Consider the following 22776-nt stretch of genomic DNA (forward strand, 5'->3'; position numbering starts at 1 on the left):
TTTCATATTCTCTCTGTCTGCGTATCACTTACTGCCTGAATATGTATTACCAGTGTAATTGATAGTGTGGCTCCTCAGCAACTCTCTCAGCTGCTGATTACAGTGGTGACACTGCACCATTGGAGGAAGCTTTGAGCCTACTCATCACCCTGGGTGAGTCAGTCCTCGTGGTGGATTATTTACAATCCCGCTTCAGGCGGCTCCAAACGAGCCCTGTTGTGTTCCGGGCAGGTCTCTTCTGATCTCGGTAAATTTTTGCCACGTCCTGCATTGAATCCCAGGTAACGTTGCTTGTTTGCATTTGTTTACCTTCCACAGACATAAAACCCTTTCAGTTTAATGATTCAATTCACATTGCTGAATATTGTCTGGGTATGAGTCTGCACAGGGTGGACCCAAGGCAAGGGCAGGACAGTGACACACATTTCCAGCCCTTCTCCACTCTCACTTCACTGTTATCTGTTATCTGCAGGCTGTTGTGGTGCTGCCTCCTTTCCTGGGCTATTATGTAACAGATTCTTGCTTATATTTAGAGCTCGTCCGTCTTGTGAAGAGATCACAGGTTTAATAATGAGCTTAGGGGAGAAGATGACAATCTCCTTTTGGGGGGGGGTGGAGGGAAAGAGGAACTCTGGGATAATTCTTACATGAGCTGCACTGGACTGGGGCAGTGTTATCACCCCAGAAATTGGTGATCTGAACATGTTAATCATACAAAATCAAATGCAACAGAGGAGATTTGAAGAAAAGAGTGATTTTTTTTTGTCCTTTTTTTTTTTTCATAAACAAACCCCCAAATTTTGGTGAATATCAGGCAGAATTTGTGTGGGAGAATTGGTGTTGTGTTGGGAAATCCATGGTAGAGACACAGTGTCTGTAATCTGGCAAGATTTTCTTCGTAATGTCACAGCTATAAAAGCTCCTTTTTTTTTTTTTTTTTTTTTTTTTTTTTTTTTTTTTTTTTTTTTTTTTTTTTTTTTTTTTTTTTTTTTTTTTCCAGTTGACCTCATGGCAGTGATTGGACTGTGTACACAGATTCGTTTTTAAATGGGGCTGGGAAATAATTTTAAATAATTTCAGGGCACGTTTTGCAAGTTTGAAATAATTCACTGTAGGTGTCTTAATAACCTAGCATGGCCTCAGAGTGTTATTCCTCCCATGTTTCATCGGTATTTAGGAGGAGGACGTTTGGTTGGGTTTTTACCTCTCCAGGTTTTCTTTTTTTTTTTTTTTTTAATTATTCTTTTTACTCCTTGGAGATGCCACAATTTGCAGCATTTCCTGCTGTAAATAGATCCACATAGAAAGTGGAAGGTGAACTATAAAAGGAAAATGGTTTGGCTTAAGCTTATGTTGCTACAACTACTCCCCCAGTTCTCTCTGCAGCATCGGAGTGTAAATCTCTCCTTGTCATTTGTGGGCACCATTCTCCTTGTGAATCGATTGTGTGGAGTGAGTTTCATCCTGGTGATGTCAGTCCAAGGTGGGAAAGCAAGACGTGCCCAAATTCCCACCCAGACATGGCTCAGCAGGGACACACTGTCCCATCAGCCCATCAGGACAGGTATTTGAACACATCTGTTAAGCTACAAAGAGCATGAAACTCAACATCTGTGTTTAACATAAGTTGTCGAGTTATTGTCAAGGTAATTTCTGTCCCTGTTGGGTTTTTGTCTGTTCGATCTTTCACGATGTGGCCTCTTAAAAAGGAGACACAGAGGAGAGACAGGACTTGGGATTTCCATGGCCCAACCTTGAGTGTGGAGTTGGATCTGCCACTGTAAAATGAAGATCTTTGCATTTTTCCATCTGAAGGGAGGGTGGATTACAGGCAGAGGAGAAGAGAAACAATGAGTTCAACACCATGAGGTGCTTTTAGGTCATTAACTGGAGGGTGTAGAGCCATGCTCAATAACTTGTAAATAAATAAATTCTGCTTATTTATAATAATTTAGGATCAACAATAATTATTTAGGATTAATAATCCTAAATAGCCATTTTGACCTGTCCAATCAAATCAAAGTCTGTGCCCTTTTTTTTTTTTTTTTGGTTTTGTTTTGCTTTTTAATAAAGTGCTGTGTTTGGGGGACTCTCTTTCACCTGCTGTGATTACTGGAGATGGAGAGCTGTGGGTTTGGCTGCTGTCTCTTTAGGAAATCTTTTAAACTAGGATTGGACACAGAATATTTTACAGCCTGTGGAAAAACATGTAAAGGCTGCCATTGTGTCGCTCAGGCCAGAACAACCCAAAGCCCTAATGTATTTTATCTTCTGTTCTGTTCCTCAACACTATAAATAATTCAGATCTGTTGGCTTAACTACTACTGGCAACTGTTATTTATTAGGAATGACTGAAATAACTATGTGGCTCGGTAGAACAGAATGCATTAGGGACTTTAATGTGAAACAGGATAGCTGAAAAATGTCGATTATCCTTTAAAGAGAAAACCCAAACCCCCTAAACCCGGCGTTATCCTTTGCAATTGTCCAAAGGACAAGTGACAGTGGGAATTAGGATGTGATCTTTCTGCATAAGGAAGGGTTTGTACCTCTAACAGAGCACCAGCCCCATTTATCCCTCTGGCACCTTGTTCCATTGGGCATCAGGATCAGGAATTTTGAACTTGAGGTGCCAATAAAATCTTCACTGTGCCCCACTGTATAATGCTGGAGTCTGCTTGTGGTTATGTGTTTGTCTGTAAGGCTGTTTTTGAAGGTAATGAATTGTTTTATCGTGTTTGCTTTTCATTTGTTCTTGTTGCAAGCCGGGAGAGAGCAGCAGGATTTCCTGGGATCAGTGCAAGGGAATCGCTGTTCTCTCGCTCCATCCCCCCACCTTTAGGGTCAATTAACAATATCTGGCCGCTCTCGGTGCCTCATCACTGGTTTGAAATTGCTTTCCAGGGGTCAATATCATTATCCCTGTTTTGCAGAGGAGCCTTTGGAAGGGCTGGAAGCGGGAGGGGAGTTGGCACGGCCCGACCGGAGCATGTCCCCGCGGAGGGGCCGGGACTGGGCCGTGCCCCACCAGATGCATCACTGTGGAACACCACAGTGCCTTTGCAAGACAACTGATTTTAAATGGCACGCTGGGAATCAATTTTTTATCACAAAAGAGTTGACGTGCGGGACTTGGGTGACTAATTATCTAATCTTACATCTGGCATAAACACCCAAGCCATTTGTATGATGAACGGCGTTCCACGGGCGGGAGAAGGAGCGAGAGAACGTTCTCTGCTGACTCAGTGCTCGTAAATCTTGCGGGGCGTCTTTTGCCTCAGAGTTGATATTTGTTCAATGGGTCGAGAGAAGTGAAGCGATCAAATGTCATTTGGAAATCCTGGCCTGCAGCTTTTAGGGTTTTTTTTTCTCAGTTGAGGTGAGCACAGACGTTACAGCACGAGCGCAGTGAGTCGGGGACTGGCTCTGTGGGGTGCTGGTTTGAAGGGGCAAACGTGGATTCATCGTCTTCACCCCTTTCTCAAGGAGTCATTTTCCATTTGCTTGCCTTAATGATGATCTGCAGCAGAGCGTGGTGTGCGCTGCTGTGCAGCATTTGGTTCCATTTATTTGAAATTAAGCCATTAACTACAACAGCACAAGGCATTTTTCTTTTTGAAAGCAATCAGTATGGTAATCCGATCCCAAATAAAAAGATGCTCTGCCCTGGGTGATTCTTATTTAACTTGTATTTCTGGACACAGCAGATTTTATGGGATATCCCTTCCAGTTAAGGGAAGCATCAATGAAAGTTTATTTTAAACAGAGAGGAAAAAACAGGGCACGAGTCAGTGGTAAGGAAATGATATGCCTGAACTTTTAGGGGCAAAGTGTGCCTGAGGTAACAAAGTTTTCTGCAACATGAACTTTTCTAGATACTGTGTCATTAATATTTTACAGTAAGCAGAGAAATCAGCAAAAACTCCAGCTAGGACATAAAATACCTAAAATAAAAAGAAGATCTGTAAGTGCCTTCAGAGTGAGCTTGGACACTCTCATTGATTTTAGACAGCATCTCATTTCATCTTGACAAAGTACAGAATTTATAAATTAAATCTGATGTGTGCTGTGTACGGTTTTATGCTGATGTTGGCACACTTTCAGATGTAAAATTAAATTACTTTTTCCAATAAGGCAGCCTAGATTGAAGCATGGATTCCTTTCTTTGCTAATGGAACTAGTAGAAAGATATTGAATTATGCTGACTTCGGAATTGTGTGAGCGCCAAAGAGAGGAAAATCAATGACATTTTTAATGTCCTGTGGAGCTTTTAAACAGGCCTTGGGTCTGGCACAGACACTCCCCGTGAGGTAACTCTTGTGGACTCTGGTTTTCCAGTGAATAAATGTATTTCTGCAGGTAAGCAGCACCTTTGCATCCATGTGGCTCCACCCCAAGTGGGCAGTGCCTGGTTTTTTGGAGCACGGGAGGGCTCTGGTGACACAGAGTGCGTGTCACTGAAACCCTGAGCAGAGAATGTGCTGTGCAAACATTGCAGCCTGATCCCTGTAGAACAATAACAACAAAAACCAGAAGGATCTTTTCTCTCAGTGTAAATCCCCGAAAGCCACATGAGTGCGTAATACCAATAAATCATCTTTATTTTGATTAATTAATTTGTTTTTGCTATGTGTTTGCAGTTACAAAGCTGAATACCAGAGACCTAAGTTTTATCATCCATGCCCATCAAATATGTGGCTTGCTGGTATATTTTAAATTTTATAACGATAATTTTGCAAAAGGCAAAGGAGTATGACAGTAATTAAAATTTTGTGAAAGAATATCCAATTCCTCAGGATCTTGCTGCTCAGATAGAAAAGGTTCTGATTTAGATAGGGGCAAACTGCTGTATAGGTACATCCTTGCCATCTCAGTATTGTACCAGAGGTTCACGGATTGCGGTTCATTTTTCCCTGCATTCCTTCAAAGTCCAGGTTTTCCTTTCTTTTAATAACAGGTGGATATAACACAGCTGCGAAGGGCTCAAGTCCTGGAATATAATTTTCAACAACAACCCTCCATCTTCGGTTCTTTGATGTAATGAAGAAAACCATCACACGGTCACTTCTGGGAATTCAATTTCTTGCAGTAATTTGGCTTTCAGCCCCTGGAAGATTCATCTTGGGTTTTTAAGGGTTGTTGGTGTTACAGTCGGTGACTTCTGTCATTTTAAAAGCTGCCACGGCATCAGCTCCAGAGATTGGAGTATCAGTGACCTCAGAACTGCCATATTGTGAGGATGAGTGAGAGAAATCAGAGAATTAGGTTTCAGAGATGATACAGGGGCAATCTCTTCAGCAGAGCAGCTCTGCAAAAGCTGGTTTATGTGGTTTGGGCTCTGCTCAGTTCACCCCCTCAGTGTCAATGCTGTTTTATTGACAGTCATTAAATCCCCAGTGCTTAGGAGTGCCTTGTGGTCAGCAAGCATTTATTTTTCAGATGAACACTGCCCTTCATGACATTGGACCTCATCAAAGAGACAAAGGTGACCTTTTTATTTTCTCTTGCTTACATTTTGTTAGGTTTATGTACTGTCATGTGCACTTCCCCCTCTGGAGGGAGGAAAGACTGACTTGCTACGCAGCAGAAAATGGAGAGATTCCAGTAGCATCATTCCAACTTTGTTTCACATCTTAATCCAGCTGTTGCAGATGTTATTTGATGAGCATGCACCTCTGGTTTGGTTTTGGGCTTTTTTTTTACCATCCAGTTAAGACAGACTTAACCACAGGGAAATATCTATATAAACCTGGTCTAGAATATGGCAGTGAACACAATTCAGAAGGTTAAATATTTGATAAACACAGAGTCTGTGTAGACATGGGCATGGTAAACACATCAGAAGGAGTGTATTTTTTAATGGCTGTGTATTATATTTCTGTTGCTTACAACTGTCAGCACAAGGACAGAATGGGTTTGGATGTGACCAGGCAGCTGTCTCTGGGAGGCCTATAGATAGCAGCTTCCTTGGGTAGCACGTTTTCAGCTCCTCCAAACAGATTTATCAAGCATCTTTACTGTCTCAACACTGCCAGCTCAAATGACTTCTCAAGGAGCTTTGGTTATGCAAGCTTTTAAAAGGTGCATTGTTTTTGCTGTTTGTTTCTTTTTCTGTGTGTGTGTGTGTGCGCTGGGGGTTTTTTTTTAGTAACTCACTGCAGCAACTAAAATCTAGTGCAGGGTTTCACCATGTGTTAGGAAAAAAAACCCTCTACTCTATTTGTCCACCGTGACCAGGCTTTAAATAAGCATCAGAAGTTTCCCCAGCTGTGCAGAGCAGCAGAACAGCTCGGGTCAGAGCCACGCTCTGAGGAAGGAGAGGAGAACCTGCAGAGACAGGAGCTGGAAATAGCATCTGCTTGGCAGAATTAGAAGACACATCCATAATCATTCTGGGGTCTTGGACTGCTTCACAAAACATTCCTCTCTGAGTCCTGTGTGACCTAGAGGAGTTAGGAGACAAACAGAAGCCCCTCAGCTGGCTCCTTGTCCTTCTGGAAGGCCACGGAAACGGGAGGTGGGTGAAGGGAGGGTTGGACAAAGAGCCAAAGGACCTTCCCAGAGAATTCTCTGCTGCAGTTCCCAGCATGGGAACTTTCAATAATAAAGGCTGTAAAGGCTTCTTCAAAGAGCTTCCAGGCTGAATCCCAAGCTCCATCTGGAAGAAGTCTCAGGAGACTTGGGAGTGTTTTGTAAATACAGGCTGGGGACAAATGAGGTTTTACTTAAACTGAACCTGGCAAAACTTGCTTTCTAACAGGAACTTGTAACAGGCCACGTGAACAGGAGCATTTCCCAAACTGTATCCCTGGTGTAATGTCTTTTGGAAAGGGTGCAGTTAGCTTGTCATCCCTGCAAAGTCTTTTACTAGCACAGTAAATTATAGGCCTCTGGGGAATGTGCTGTACTTGGCTCTTTTCGGGTCATGTTCTTGGTCTGGGATTGCTGGGTGAAACCAAACACGCCGCTTTATCCTGTTTGCCCGTGGATTTGTTTTGTGCTTCAGCAGATTGAAGAGCATTTCTATTGAAACCATGCTTCGTTCTAACCGAAACAATTGCTGCTCTGTAGTGTCAGGGGATTCTTGAGGTAACAGGGACACTGTATGTGTTATGATTTACTGACCGTTTTGGCCTTTGAAAGCCCCGGCAGGTTTGGGTCCATTTTCCCGGCTTTGTTTGGGTTAGTGATGCCTCAGCAGTTACTCCACACCATGACAGTGTTTTCAGCACTGGTGGCCCTTGTTGGGTGTTTTGCTCAGGGGCAGTACCATGTCTGCAGCATCAACAGATCCAGAACATCAGCATCACTGAGTTTAAGGACTTCCTTTTGTGATTTTCCCCTTTTGAGATGCGTCAGCTTTTGTAAGAATGTGTTGGTGTGGTGCAGCTCTTGCTGCCCACGAGTTATCAGCTACCTCAGACTGAACCTGCCTCTCTAAAGCTGTTGTTTGCCTGTGTGTTCCGCTTAGCACTTCTGGCAGCGTCTCAGAACAGAGAACAGACAAAAAAAGTATGAAAGTTCCATAAATCTTCTATAGATTGAAAATATTTCCCACTCTTATCTTGATATTTTTCCCTTCAGTTGTGCTCTTATCAAGAAATTCCAGAGCACTTTATGAACGCTGAATTAAACCTTCTAAAGCCTTCCTCCCTCTCCTCCTCCCCCCCGAGGAAACGACATTATCATCCCTTGTTTGTAGATGAGGAATGAAGGTCTGAGTGGTGAAGTGACTCGTCCAAGGTCAGTGGCACAGCTATGAATAGACAAAGGCATTTTAGCTCTCAGCTCTCTGCTAAACAAGATCGTGCCCTCCCTCTTCCAATTTGTCAAACTTAATGACTAAGAGCACTTGAGCATCTAGAATGTGGCAGAAGAATTTATTTGCAGCAGGTAATCCCTGGTTGTGCCAGCAGCAGGAATCAAGGCTCCCCCAGTCCCCGTGGATCCTGTCTGCCCAGAGCAGGGGGCGTTGCTGTCTGTGTGGGATGCTGTAGGTAAAACAAAGATCCCAGACCTGAGTCTTCATTTGTCTTGGTGGAACAGTAATGAAGTGTCCTGAGAGCGCTTTGACTTCAACAGCCACGTTAAAAGAAGTGAAAACCCTCCAGTGCTGTCTGCTGCACCTTGGAGGGGAAAAGTAACTCAACTAAAGTCCTCCCGGGAGCCAAGGACGAGAAGGAAATTTTGAGTTGAGCTAATCAGGAAGAGGAAGTCATCTGTCTGCAGCTGGTCACTTCCCTGCTTACATGGCACAGCCCTGTAACAGCCACATAAGAAGCTTTGTGATCAACAAATGTCAAGGCCAATTAATTCCTGGGCCAGCAGCTGTTATTATTAGGACAAAGAGTGGCCAGACATAGAAGGAAAGCCTTCAGCTGATTTATTGTCTCCACCTTTCCCATCAAAATTGATCAGCTGCTCAAACCCCGGTGGTGGATTCCCATGCAATGAGAATTTTAAATTTGCCATCTCTCTTTCTTTTAGCAGGAGAGCTTAGATTAGATTGAGAGCACAGAGGAATAGCTCAGGAAAAAAACATTTAGAAAGTCTTCCCCTCTTTAATGCTATCAGGATGGAGCAGAGTTGTGTGTTCAGCTGGTAACATAATAATATGTGGGCTGAGTTAAACCCACCTCAGATTGTTTTTCCCCAATTTAATTGATGGAAACAGCCCACTTTTAGGCTTGATTTATTACCTTAGCAGAGTTATTCCAGGACTGCTGCAATGCAACTGTGGGTGTTCTAAACACACCTACGCTGCCAGAGAATCAGGAAGGATGTACTTAAAATCCTCTAATTTATCTAATAACATCTTTAGCAGCTTTTTGTGTAGGTTTAGCATTGTAATGGAAATGCAGTCCTTGGCTGGATAAAGAGCTGCTGTGTGGAGTTCTGGCACTGGCTGTGGGGACATGTAAATAGCACTTGGAGCTGGTTGGGGAAGTTCTCTGTCCAGCTCCATAGCCCTGTAAATGCACCTTTCAATTTTGTCATCTGTCACTGTGGTTAAAATAATGCTTAAAGTTCCAGATGTGAGTGTTCCTGACTCTGGACCTTCACAGATGTGGCTGTCCCACCTTCCAAGCCCGGGCAGAGCAGAGATTGCTCATGTCAGGGATATTTCCTCTCTGCTGTTTAGCTCCCAAGTCTCTATTTCAGCAACTGTTGTTGCCCCAGCTCCTACCCAGGTTCCCTCTTTGCCCACCAGGGAAGGATTGTTTGTAAGGGGCACAAAACAAGTTTGGTTCTCCTAAAAAGTTTCAGCACTGAGCTGGTCAGGGTAAGCTGTGGATGGGGAAAGCAGCTCAGGTTCCTGATGACGTAATTATTGCATCCCAGGCACTCTCTTCCCTTTTATTGTAACTTGGGAATCACATGTAACATGACCAGTAACCAGCATCACCACTCTGGGGTGTTTGGGCTAAGAACAGACAAAAAAACCTGCACTTTTTGAGCTGAATAAAGGCGGAAAAGACAAGACAGAGAATCAGCTCCCACAGGCGCCACAAGTAACGGAGGGCCCGCTGTGTTCTCCTCCTGTTGATCCCGGGCACTGCTGTAGGTAAATAGGATCAGACATGGAATCCTCTTGTTGATGGGCAGTTTCTGAGACTGAAATTGGCTCCCATGTCTCTGCATGGCCCTGTGACAGGAGATGTGTCTCGTGGAGGACAGGGATGGTATCTATGGAAACTGGAGCTTTCAGGCTGTGTCAGGAGAACACCTGGAGAAGTTCAGGCTGACCAGTGGGAAATACAAAGTCATATATAAATTAGGAGGTACTAAACTCCTCCTGAATGAGAGGATGTACATTAAAGTAGCCTTGGTTTGCTAAAGATTAATTAATCTTAGGAGATACCAGGTTTAATTAAGATACAGTGAGTTAAAGCCACTTCACTTCGGATGGAGACCGTTCACAAGGGAACATTTTAACCTTAGGCACATCAACACCACGCCTCCTATGGCTTAACCTTAACTTTCAGTGCCCCTTGGAGAGGCCTTGGACACTGAAATCTGAGGACTTCTCCTATCCTTTGGAATCCTGACTCCAGTTCTTGGGAGAAACTGGGCAGACTGGGCTAAAGATAAAAGCGTATACTGCAAGTTACCTCCCTGAATCAGATTAAAATACCTTCTTGTGTGTTTCTCTTCTTCTTTTGCAGTAACTGCCCCTCATTTTTGGCCGCTGCTTTAGCAAGAGCAACTTCAGATGAGGTCCTTCAGAGCGACCTCTCGGCGCATTTCCTACCAAAGCACGTGGACAACGCGGACGGGATCATTCGTAAGTGCTGCCATGGGGGGGGTCTGGCACTGGCACTGGACACTGCAAACACTCTGCAGATAATTTATGGGTTTTTAAGGTCAGCTCTGATTTCAGTGATCCATCTTGTCTGGCCACCCGAATTTCATTAATTCCTCAAATGAGTTCCTCCTACCAGCCAGCTAAAGGAAGCTGGACGGGATTTCTGGTGGAGGAATATCCCTTACTGACGGAAAAAGATTAATGGAGAATCCCCCACCACCCCTGATACAGGTAGTGACTAATTTCTTTCTCATTTTGAAATAACTCCTTCCTTTTAAGTGCACCTTCGTGGCTGTGTCTGATGGTCCTGAATTTCTTCATCAGCCCTTTAGTCCATGTGGTTCTCCTGGCAAGTACTAGTTGTCCTCCCTCATCCTTGGAGCAAAGTCAAATATATGTGGGAAGAGAGAATTTAAGTCTGAATTATTTCAGCTAGAATAGTTTTTACTATGGCTTGAAGTTTTTATATATAGTTTTAGTAAAAGATAGTACAAAGAGATTTCAGGATTAAAAGGAAAAAAAAACCCTCCTTTTCCTCATTTATCTTTGTTGGCTAAGGAGATTTTTGCAGCATCCAGCTCAAGGTCATGCACCTGAAATCATTACAGGACTCTGCTGGCCCAAATAACCTTGAAAAAAATGCTGGGTTGCTCATGACAACAAAGGACAGTGTTTCTCACATGTATTGACAGGAATTCTGTTATTGATCTTGAAAAAAACAGTCACCAAACCACTTTGTCCATTCCTTCCTTTTTTGATTAAAAAAGAAAAAAAAAAAGTGAATTATTTTGGGGGTAAGGAGGATCTATAAATCTGGCTCTTCAAAAAGGAAGATTCAGCTGCATTCCCCAGAGGCCTTTGGAAACCTGAGAAAGAGAAAAACATGCTCTGGGTTCCCTTTCTGTAGCTATTGCTGCCTCCTCCTGCTGAGCAGGTAAATGGAATAGATTTGTCATTGTTCTGACTGAGCAGCCTTCATTAATTTCAAATTGAGATCTCTGAGATGTGCATAAATATTTGACAGTCTCCAAGGAAATGTTGACTAAGCCTCCACATAGAATATCTAAAGAATTCAACCAAAAAAAAAAAAAAAAAAGAGAGAAAAGAAAAAAAAAACCACCACAAACCCCTCACACCTACAGAAATTGCCATTCAAATATATCTGAGTCTGGAAGACAGATGCAAACGTAGATTGAGATGGGAACAGACTGGAGCAGGCACTAAGAATAGCACTCCAGATGCAGTTTGTTGAGGTGAATTGTCATGATGAAGGTACTTGGAAACAAAATATCCCCTTACTGATGCAATGTGAAAAGTTAAATTGAGAAGATAAAGGGCAGAGGAAGGGAGAGAACAACTTCTGGCCCATAGTAAAGCAAAAGGTTTCCCACAAACACTGCAATTGCAAACCATATGCCATAAATGATCATTTTCCAAAACAGAACATGAGCTCAAGTGATCACAGAATTAGAGCCACAGAATGGTTTGGGGTTGGAAGGGACCTTAAAGGCCACCCAGTCCCAGCCCTGCCTTGGGCAGGGATGCCACTCACCAGCCCAGGTTGCTCCAACCTGGCCTTGGACACTTCCAGGGGTGGGGCAGCCACAGCACATCTCCGAGTTTTATGCTCAGACTTCACTGTACCCTGATGCTGTTTGTGAAACCAAGCTGAGTTCAGCTGGCTGGTTTTAATATCCACTTCTGTCAGGGTTTCTCATGAACCCAGGAAGATTTTTACTCTGTGTAATATAAGGAGACATTTACCTGATTTGCCTCAAGTTTGAATTTGCCAGAAGGAAAAAAAAAAAGAAGAAAAAAAAAGCAATTTCAAATTTCCTTAGTGGCACATTTCACTCTGAGAATTGCAACGTGACAAATCGTGGCACAGACACAGGGGTGGTAAAGGCAGTTACGGGTGTGCTGGTGGAAGGGAAATTAGAAGCTTCCTGAAAGCAGAGGGCAAATCTTAAATGAAGGAAAATTGTTTTGAGTCCACAAATGTAGGAATGCCAGAATATGGGCTTGTTGTATTTGGGGTGATTGTGTGTCCTTGGATATCAAGAACAGAATCTGAGTCACAGGCCAAGGCTGACTCTTCCAGTTGGAGTTCCAGGGACTGAGAGATGGGATTACCACAGCCAAGACACAAAGGGACCATTGACTACTCAGAACCTGGAGCTCCCAAATTAAGGAAAACCTTGGCCATTGGCTCAGTGACTTGTCCACAAACGTGGGTTCTGCCCCCTGTTGTCAAACTGCCTGTGTTTTCAAGAGAAGTCATAACATATGGTACTAAAACTCAGGATCTACCTCCTGGTGTTCTTTCTACCCCGATTTTGCCCCAAGAGTCGGTCTTTGGGAACAACAGTGCCTGAGCTGGATTGCCCACTGGCTGTGGTGCAGTGGAGCACTCCCTCCAACCCTGGGGACTGTGGAGCAGCAGGAGGGAAATGAAATTCTCCGTGACACAACCGCAGTGACAGCTGAGTCAGCTCTGGCTCAGGGCAGCAACATTAACAATTGATGAGTAATTTCCAGCTGTGAGGGGGTGGGTTAACCATTGTGGGCCTTTCTGCTGTTTTAGAATTACTGATGATGCCAACACTCCATGTATTCCCGCTGGGAAGGGTGTTGAGGATCTGATCATGGCCAGTGGGTTCACTGCTGTCCTCCCTCAGAGTGACACTGCGAGGTGGAACAGCCACGTGACACTCACGTGTTCACTGACATGGACCCCACTTCCCTTTGCCCAGAAATGGAAGAGCAAGTCTGGGGGCTTCCCTCTCTGGAAAATATCATTTGGACACATCAGGCTGTGCGTGCTCCCCCTTTAAACACATGACCCAGCAAAGGGGTTCCTGGTGGCACTGGGGAGAGCAGGACGGGTGCTGGGAGGAACTGGTGCCTGTTACTGGTGTGATCAAGGAGCTAAGACTCCTTTTGGTCATGTGTACAGTGTATTTCCAGCTCCTTGCAGATCAAACTTGGACCAGCTCAAAATCAACAGAGCTGGGAATGTATCTTGTTCCCAAAGATCTTGGCCCCCTGGTCACTCTGGCACATGTTTGGTGTAGGCCTAGGACAGAAATCAGTAAATGCTGCTTTTAGGCTCTTCATAGAATTCCTGTGAACCAGGAGGTGCTGTAACACTCCCCTCTCCTCCCTCTCTTTGAGCCCCTCCTCCTCCAGGAATGATTGGCACTCATGGATTGCTGCCTCCAGCTTTGAAGATCTCTGGCTTTGGTGAACGATCATGAACAAAGAGATTTTGATGTGTTCAGCTCTGATTACTTCCTGTTTTCCTGCCCTGAATTTCAGAACGAATGTCAAGTGCCTGAGTTTTCACATTCTAAAATGCCTATTTCTCAGGAGTGACAGTTCAGCATTTTCCCAAATTTGAGACCTTTGTGGTTTTCTCACCTGCTCATGCAGATTTCTTTGACACACCCTCGTCAGGAGTATGGAAATAATAAGAAATCTGGAAATAACTGAGGCAGCACCTGACTTGTGCTCTGCTGAAAGTGTGCACTGCCAGAACACCTTGAAGTAGTAGCACTGCTAATTTCTGTAGATTATTTCCACTGCACTGCCTCGGCTCTGCAGCGAAATGGTGTTTGGAATAGAGAATTGGGTCCCAAACCAATCTCTCATTGTTATGGATGGTGGGTTTTGTACGTGCCAGGACAAAGTCCTTGTCAGAGCTGCAGCACCCCGGGCACAGTGGCAGGGGGGGATTGGATGCTGAGGGAGAAGGACTTGCTTTTCGGTTTTTTTTCTCATGCTGCAAATGAGCTCCCCAAAGGCGCAGGGAAATGTTTAAGGTAAAAAGACAAACAAACAATGAGCTGCTTACTGATGAATGCTGATTATGGTGGGTTTGGCTTCCCCTTTTCATGCATCAGAGCCCAGAATTTCCCTGCTGACATCCATTTCAACTGCTTGGCTAAAAAGGGTTTTGTTTCATCTCCGCGATGTATGCAAGGGGAAAAAAAAAATTTCAATTAGCAACACTCTCAGCCTTTCATTTGTGGTTTGTGCCTTCCCCAGAGATCGAGACAGTGAAGTTGGCCCGCCTGGTTTTTAGCAAACTGCACGAGATCTGCAGCAACTGGGTGAAAGATTTCCCCTTGCAGCCCAAGCCCCACCGCTACTACGAGACGTCCATCCACGCCATCAAGAACATGCGCAGGAAGATGGAGGACAAGCACGTCTGCATCCCCGACTTCAACATGCTCTTCAACCTCGAGGTGAGCACAGGTCACCTGGGAGGCAGATCATGGGAGAGTGGTTTCCATTCCTGGGGAAACTGGGGCGTCTTCTGTGGAGGAGACGAAATGGGATGGGCCTGAGGAGGGACACGTAAAGAAGGAGATGTAAAACTGGACACTGAGGAATGGGAAATAAAAGAAAGTATCAAGGCTTTTTCTTCTAGGATCAGGTTGCTGCATAATTGCACCTTTATTACATCCTGTCACTTTAATAACCATCTTCTGCCCCATCCACATTCTTACCTTTAAATTGTATTAATGCAAACAGAGGCAGATGTTTCCCTTGCCTGTCAATTGTCAGCTTTCTTATTCCAATTTGTGTTGGAGCCCATTACCTAAAAATTACAATGTGCAAATATTCCAGGCATTGAGCTGGCTGTCAAGGTTGAATTGGCACTGTCAGTGGGTTGGTGCTGTGTGTGTGAATAGGCACAGGAGTTGCTGTCTCTTGGTACCGCTTTGTTTCTCCGAACAGATAAGAGGAAGCTGAGAAAACTGACTCGAAGATGAGTGATTTTGCTGTATTTGATTTGTGAATGTAATCACAATTATCTGATGAGAGAGCACATACAAGGGTGTTTTTTTTTTTTTTCAAAGACAGGCATCTAAAATGATATGTTTTAGATTTAAGAAATGAGGAGAATGAAAGCAGAGGCTTCACATTTTAACTGTACTGGCATTTTATCCCTGGTGGATTCCAGTCTCGATGCAGACTTCATGCAAACTGTAGTGGATGTTCTTCCCTCCCTGTGGTTTTCCCAGTCACAAAATCTCCTGCACAGTTTGATGAGAATGGCACTTCCTATTTGAGTTGTGTGACTGAGTCGTAACAAATGGGACATAAGGAGCACTGAGAGCCCTACAGAGGTGATTCTGGCAGGTAGTATTCAACAGTAAGGTGGAAGTTTCCCACTGATGCAAGTGAAGATGGTCAGAGTAGTTTGTTTTTCCAGTGGAGGCTCTGCCTCTAAGTCCAGTTTAACGAGGACACCACAAACCCCAAGTTCAAAGGTTCAGGACAGTCCAACGGGCTGCTTCCATTGCTTTCTCCTGAGGTGTTTCCTCCACGTGTTTCCCTCGGCAGGACCAGGAAGAACAGGCCTATTTCGCGGTGTTTGACGGCCATGGGGGAGTGGATGCTGCCATTTACGCCTCCATCCACCTGCACGTGAACATGGTGCACCAGGAGATGTTCCAGCATGACCCAGCCGAGGCTCTGTGCCGAGCCTTCCGCGTCACCGACGAGCGCTTCGTCCAAAAGGCAGCCAGGGAGGTGAGGCCTGACCCTGAAAAAGCATCAGTCTATAAATCCTGCCTTTGTCAGCTCCAAGCACAGGCCAAGGTCAGGCTGGATCTGCCCACGCACAGCCCATGGGGCTGGTGCCCACCAGTGGGCTCCTTTGTGTCCCAAAAAAATGTCAGCTTCCACTTCTCACAGCAGCCCCTTCCTTTAGAAGGATGCTGCTGCCATTCTTTAGTCCTTGGAATGTTTTTTTTTCCTTTAGTCCTTGGGGTGGGGTTTTTTTCCTCATCTCTAAAAGATACATTTTTTTTTTTGTCTCCAGAAAGCAAGAATTAATGGATAAGTGAGTCATAGGCCTCCCAAACTCACGCAAGGGATGAGTTAAGTGCAGAGAACTCGGGCTGCTCATAAATAAACCTCCCTCCAAGTTCAGTGACATGCCTGTGTGTCTGTCAATGGCAGGAAGTCAGGCAGGGCAGTCACACAGCAGACAGCAGCAGAGCCTGGCTGCTGACAGGCAGTTCCCATTCCAGGGATGGGATGTCACGGGGCAAATTCAGCCGCTCACATTCAGCCAGGTCGGCTCCGGGGGGCTGTTCCTGAGCATTCGTAGCCGTAGGGAAAGCACTGCCTGTTCCTCCCTGGGAATAGGCTCTGTGCTGCACTGTCAACATGTTCTGTCCTCGAGTTAAGCAAGAAAATGCTTTGAAATGGAAATGCTTTTATTTTTTTTTCCACCCTGCCCAGAGCCTGCGCTGCGGAACCACCGGGGTGGTGACTTTCATCCGCGGCAATATGCTGCACGTGGCCTGGCTCGGGGACTCCCAGGTTATGCTCGTGAGGAGAGGCCAAGCTGTGGAGCTGATGAAACCCCACAAACCAGACAGAGAGGTGAGAACAGCCTGTTCTAAACACACCTGGGCTGGTTCCCCACAGGTACCAGCTCGGTGCGAGTGCTGCCGTGCCAGTCCCTGGGAGTATGTTCCAGTTATCCCGGTTTGTTTGGATGTCACTGTGCATTTGTGTACAAACCCTTGGTGTCACCTCTGGGGGGACTGCAGCCTCCACCACGTGTATGTGAAAGAACAAATATTTATGGGATTGTTCCGTGTGTGATGCAGCTCTGTCCAAACAACTCCTGTGTTGCTGTTTAGGATGAGAAGAAGCGCATTGAGGCCCTGGGAGGCTGCGTGGTCTGGTTTGGAGCCTGGAGGGTGAATGGCAGCCTGTCTGTCTCCAGAGCTATTGGTAAGAGAGGGCTTTCACTCCTTTGGGAGACTTGATTTCTTTTTTATAGAATTTTAATTTTTCAGCGATTTGCTTTTTAACCACAAAATTTTAATTTTCTAGTGATCGCAATTTGAAGTACAGCTGCAGACCGGTCTGCGAGCAATAACCTCTATTTTTTCCCCCCTACAGTTTGAGGGAATAATTCCCAAATAATTGCTTTAACTTGGGCTAGGAGTCATTGGCTCCTTGCTGAGCTAATAAAGGGCTTCTGGATGCTGTGGCTGCAAACCCACGGTGGTGTCTGTGTGCTGTTTCTCCTCAGGGGACGCCGAGCACAAGCCATATATCTGTGGGGACGCAGACTCTGCCTCCACGGTGCTGGATGGCTCTGAAGACTACCTCATTCTGGCCTGCGATGGCTTCTACGACACCGTGAACCCCGACGAGGCAGTCAAGGTGGTGGCTGACCACCTCAAGGAGAACAACGGTGACAGCAGCATGGTAGCACACAAATTGGTGGCGTCCGCCCGCGACGCCGGCTCCAGCGACAACATCACCGTCATCGTGGTCTTTCTCAGGGACATGAACGCGGCCGTCGCCGCCAGCGAGGAGTCGGACTGGACAGAGAACTCTTTCCAAGGGGGGCAGGAAGACAACGGGGAAGACAAGGAGAACCACGGAGACTGCAAACGGCCGTGGCCCCAGCACCAGTGCTCAGCACCGGCAGATTTAGGGTACGAAGGACGAGTGGATTCCTTCACCGACAGAACTAGCTTAAGCATAGGGTCCAGCGTCAACCTGCTTGATGATCAAGGCTATTTAGACCTGACAAAAACAGAAACTAGTACACCTCAGAGTGCCAAATGTCTGCCACCAGTCCAAGTGTTTAGTCCTGGAATACCAAAGAGTGCAGATTCGATCAGCAGCTTCCTGGCAAAGGGCGAATCCCCAGAGCGCGCCACGGCCTCGGTCTGCGGGCAGAGCCACCCGGGGGAGCACGATGCTCCCCTGAGCTCGGGTGCTGCAGGGCAGGGCATCTACAGGGTGAGGGGGTTATCCCCCATCTTCTCTGGGCTGGAAGATGAACTGTTCAAATCCTTGGGAAAACGAGCCGCGTTCCTGCAGGTCCGGCTGTGCAGCGGGAAGAGGCGACGAGCAGCCAGGCTCACACCAAAGTTTCACACGCCGCTCTGGGCTCACGAGCCCTCCCACCTCGAAGGATCCACCCTGCCCTTCCCTGTCCGGGGCCGCAGGAGCAGGAGGGCGTGGGCCCGACCCTCCCCCTGGCAGAGGCTGCTCGGCCGTAACACTTACAGCGAGAGCATGTTTTTGATGCGAAGACAAAGTAATTGTATACCAGACCCATCCCTCCATCAATGCTGTAAAATGTAACCACCCCCTCGTGTTCCCCCCTGTCAGACTCCCAAAGTAGACATTCCCAAAAATAAAAACTGGCATCATCAGAGAGCGGAAAGAGGTGGGCATTTCCGAACTGTACTCCAGTTCCCCTGCAAAGCTCCAAACCCTGTGTAAATAGACCTAGGAATTAACAAATGTTAGTTGTCTCAAATCTCAATAAGGTTTGCCGGTGGTGCCACCCTGAGCAATTCCGCAGCCGCCCGACCACCCGCACACACGAGTGTCCAGCCACATCCGCCAGGGAAAGCCAAACAGCCGCTTCACGAGGACAGACTCCGCCAGGGCACAGGCCTTAGACACGCAGGAGGCTGCACCTGCCTGAGGAATGTCTGGGCAGCAATACTGACAGGACGGTCTGCTTCAGAACTGCCAAATTTTTCTAGAGCGGGGGGAAGTTTCAGTAGAGTCGAGGTGGGGGGGGGGGGGGGGGGGGGGGGGGGGGGGGGGGGGGGGGGGGGGGGGGGGGGGGAGGGAGGGGTGTTTCTTGTGTTCTGCTTTCTGTTTGTTCCAGGTGAGCGTTAAGGTGAATTAGGAATCACATCCACTTTTGCAGGTAGACGACTAAAAGCCATACAGGGTTTACCAGGTACCTTAGGAATGGACACACTAAGCTCCTGCTGCTCTGGTCTCAGACTCCTGTCGAGGTACAGACTCATAATTTACCTTTTTTTTTTTTTTTTTCTTTTTTTTTATTCCTCCATGTAACATAAAATGCGGAATATGAAGAAAACTTTTCTTGTAGTTTAACAAAATCCTGTTTTCCTGTGGCTGGAGGTGCAGTGTAGGGAATTTCGTATCTTTCTGGTGCTTTTAGTGGCATTTTTTCTCATTTCTCAGTTTAGGAAACTGTTCTCAATCAGCTGAACATGATTGCGCTTAATGCTTTGAGCCAACCTCTTCCCACCCTAACTTCATCTCAGGTCTTAAAAGAAACCAATCCGTGGAGAAGTTCAGGACAACCCCCTGTCCCTCCGCACCGCAGATCAGGAGCAACTGGATGAGCTGTTTGGTTTCATTAATGATTCCTGGATGGCAGAGGCATCCTTTAATACCAAATTTCAGCAGGAAGGATGGTGGGCTGCAGCACCAGGGCTGCCGTGGGGCGTTGTCAGGGCGTGCAGGAACGGATGCCGGGGCCGCCAGAGCGATCCGGAGCGGGTGGAAATGCCGAGGATGCGGATGAGCAGGGGCTGTCCTTGGGTGGAATTCACTGCTCTGGGTCACCCTTGGGTCCAGGGGGGCCAGTGAGGAGTGTCAGCTGCCCTGGTTTGGCAGGGGCCACCAGCCCCTCCCCGCTCCCCGGGGGACTTTCCACCCTTGGGGAGCCGTTAATTGGGACGTAAATAAAGCAGCCAATTCCCATCAGCTCCACTAAGCCCCGATCCTGTTACTGTCCTTTGTTACAGTAAGACATTTGGAGGAGTATGAATAAAGTCAGTCTTCATAGGCACTTAGGGTACCATTCATATCACCTTAGCAGTAACAATAGCAGTATTAGTGTTTAGCTAGAATTTGCAAAGTATTTTAATATTAAGTAGTCAGGAGATTATTCAACACGACGAGATGGCAAGGCTTGAATTCTGCCAATTTCCGCTGCTTCTATCTTTGATGCACTATTTTAAAAGCAATCTGATGAACAGCAAAAGGCTTTGTGAGTAACCAGGAGTTGGAGTGTGGCTTTAGATTCCTTTGATCTTTTTCAGACTTTGTTTTAATCTTACGGGATCATTGGCTCTTATCTGTCATCTTATTCCGCCTTAGCTGTTGTCGATGTTCTCTTCAGCTGCAGCTCATGTTCCAAGTCAGATTTACCGAGGAAATTCGAGAAACCATGAAATGGTAAAATATGCAACTCTGGGGCATCTCTGTGGTGCCTTTGTTTTAAATTATTCAGAGTAATAATGGCTCGTTGGAAGTCCATCCTTTAGCTGACTGTCGTGTTCCGGAGAGAAAGGTGGTGTAAGTGCAATTCTTTGTGTGAGTAAATTAGAGTGAAAACTTCTTCCCAGTCTGCAGGAGCAGTTGAAGAGCACTGGACTGCATGTGTGCTGTTTTGGGAAGGATTTAGCTTTTTAGGTGTGGATTCATAAACGATAATTCTGCGACTCATCCCATTTATCTTGCTAGGAGAAAAAAAAAAAATCCACCATCGTAGTTCCAGTGTGGTCAGGTACAACCATTGTATAGATAGAGCAAGTGTTCATTTCTTCACTAACTACATATTTATAGAGTAGATAGGAACCATTTGTAAGGTAAGTCCTTTAAAGTTCTATAATATTAAAAGTAGTGGTTATTGGTCTGATTATGCTGCTCTTGATTCTACAACTAGACAAAAAAAGCAGTGCTTGTGAAATGCAGTGTTTTCTCTTAATGCCACTGGTGATAGGAAGTAGTTCTCTTCAGTTCAAACTCCTGTGCCCTTATTTGCTGCTTGCTGACGTAAGCAATAATCCCTCTCTAACGGTATCTAAGTGTTCTGTATCTCGTACTTTGATTGTCTATCTGGTGACAGTGTAAAACCTTAGGCTAATAGAGAAGTATCTCATTGTATTTATTAACTGTTGATACTGAGATTCAGTCTGTGACCTGTGTTTTGTATTTTTATCGTGTATCTTTAGTGGTGGTGAAATTTGTATCGCGAATCTTTCCAATAAAGAGCTGAAGTATCCCTTTCCCGCGTTAACACAACCCCATCCGTTCCGGTTGGCGTGGGCACCGTGGTTGGCAGAACCAGGAGGGAGCAGCGAAAACATGACTTGATTTTTTATTTTATTTTATTTTATTTTTTTCGTTTGTGTTTCAGTTTGTGTCGGTTTTGAGGAAGGGGCTCCAGGCTGGCTCTGCCTGAGGCCGCTCCGACCTCGCTCGTGAGCTCTTCACTGTGAGGACCGGCGGGATTCTCGCGATCCCGCCGGTTTCCCGTGTACTTTTCCATGTGCAACTCTGAGGAATGTGTGCGGTGCAGAGAGCAGAATAGCACCAGAGCAGGGAGCTGTTAACCCATTCGATTTGCACTAAAGGTGGGTGGAAACACATGTGTATATATAACTTTTCTTTACCTAGAAGTGCCATCCATTGTCCTCGCGAGTTCAAACCATCCCGTACCTGAGTTGGGTCGCGTCGTGACGCCGAAGGACAATGTCAAAGCAGACTTTACCTTACGCCACGTTTCTGGTGGTGCAGCATCGTAGAAACTCCGCCTGTTTTTGGAACACTGTGTGTCGGGGAGACCGTTGTCCCACGGGCAGATGAGGCACAAGGAATTTGTGTATAGATATGGCTGCTGTAGTTCAGGTCCACTCTCTCCTCCCTGAATCCTCCCGACCCCGGCAATGCTCTGCGGGAAAGCAGAACGAGAAAGATTGGTCTAAATTAGGGGCTGTTTTAGCACAGTTTACTCCACCAGTCACACAAACAAAGCCATCCAAGGGGATACTGCAGCTTTGTTCATGGCTGTAATTTAGGGCAATCTTTCTTTAACTCACACCCTCTCTGCAAACAGGAACAAAAACTCTCTACCCTTGTATCATGTGCAATAAATAACGAAGCATTAACGCGACCTCTGGCTCCGCTGTCCGTGTCCTCCTCCGGCCCTCGCGACTCGGCGACGGCACCTGCCAGCATTAGAGCTAAAGAGAAACAACCCCACCTGTCAGGGCCTCCTCCAACCCCTGGGCAGGGCCTCCTACACCTCCCGTACGTCGCACTCTCCTCCCGCCCGCTTTTTCCTCTCCTTCCCTCTAGAAGACACCTCTGGACAAGAACAGGGGACGTGGCTGAGCTCAGCCCCAGTGCTGCTGCTCGCGGCCGGCCGGGCGTGGTGTCAGCTCCTGGGTGCTCCTGTTGACCTTTCTGTAGTCCCTTGTTGACGAAACATGTTCTTTCTGAAGTGAATAAATTAAAGCTGATCACGTACCGGTGTTGGGACTTTTCCATTTGCAACCTTGTTCTGCAGTTCACCCGCGAGTTTAGTTCTAACCATGTATTAGTCATCCATATTTTATTTATGAAAGCTGTTTATACAGGAAAAAACTGTTTTACCAATATCTTAATAAAACAGTAATTTAAACCACACTTCAGGCAGTCTGGTTATTTAACAAAGACAGCAGCCACCCCGTGTTTACTGTGGTGGAAGGGGGTTTCCTTTGTGTGATACGTAACAGGAGCTGTTGAGCTCTGGCTCCAGGGGGTTGCCCAGGGCCCATCACAGCCCAAAAGGCTGTCATGGCACAGTCCAAGTAGATAAATAAGTCCCCCCAGCCCCTTTCCCCACCTCTTCTTCACAAACCAGCTCCACCAGTAAGTTCTCC

General features: G+C 46.1%; 1 protein-coding gene and 1 long non-coding RNA gene across 2 annotated transcripts in view; both read left to right on the top strand.

Moving 5' to 3' along the window:
- PPM1E (protein phosphatase, Mg2+/Mn2+ dependent 1E) overlaps positions 1-18883 on the top strand; it is a 56384-nt gene extending 37501 nt beyond the window's left edge. Inside the window, exons 2-7 of the mRNA XM_027903344.1 lie at positions 10096-10285; positions 14354-14553; positions 15659-15847; positions 16565-16708; positions 16972-17065; positions 17370-18883. Of these exons, the coding sequence (XP_027759145.1) occupies positions 10096-10285; positions 14354-14553; positions 15659-15847; positions 16565-16708; positions 16972-17065; positions 17370-18439 (1887 nt within the window). The 3' untranslated portion in view covers positions 18440-18883. The remainder of the gene's footprint in view (positions 1-10095; positions 10286-14353; positions 14554-15658; positions 15848-16564; positions 16709-16971; positions 17066-17369) is intronic.
- Positions 18884-18946: 63 nt separating this feature from the next.
- Positions 18947-22540, top strand: LOC114067702. Its single transcript, XR_003573451.1, has 2 exons — positions 18947-21486; positions 21969-22540. It is a non-coding gene; the product is annotated as an uncharacterized LOC114067702 (long non-coding RNA).
- Positions 22541-22776: the final 236 nt, after the last annotated feature.

Source organism: Empidonax traillii, unplaced genomic scaffold, assembly GCF_003031625.1.
Source record: "Empidonax traillii isolate 1590-97213 ecotype Southwest subspecies unplaced genomic scaffold, ASM303162v1 scaffold957:size654520, whole genome shotgun sequence".
Lineage (NCBI taxonomy): Eukaryota > Metazoa > Chordata > Aves > Passeriformes > Tyrannidae > Empidonax > Empidonax traillii.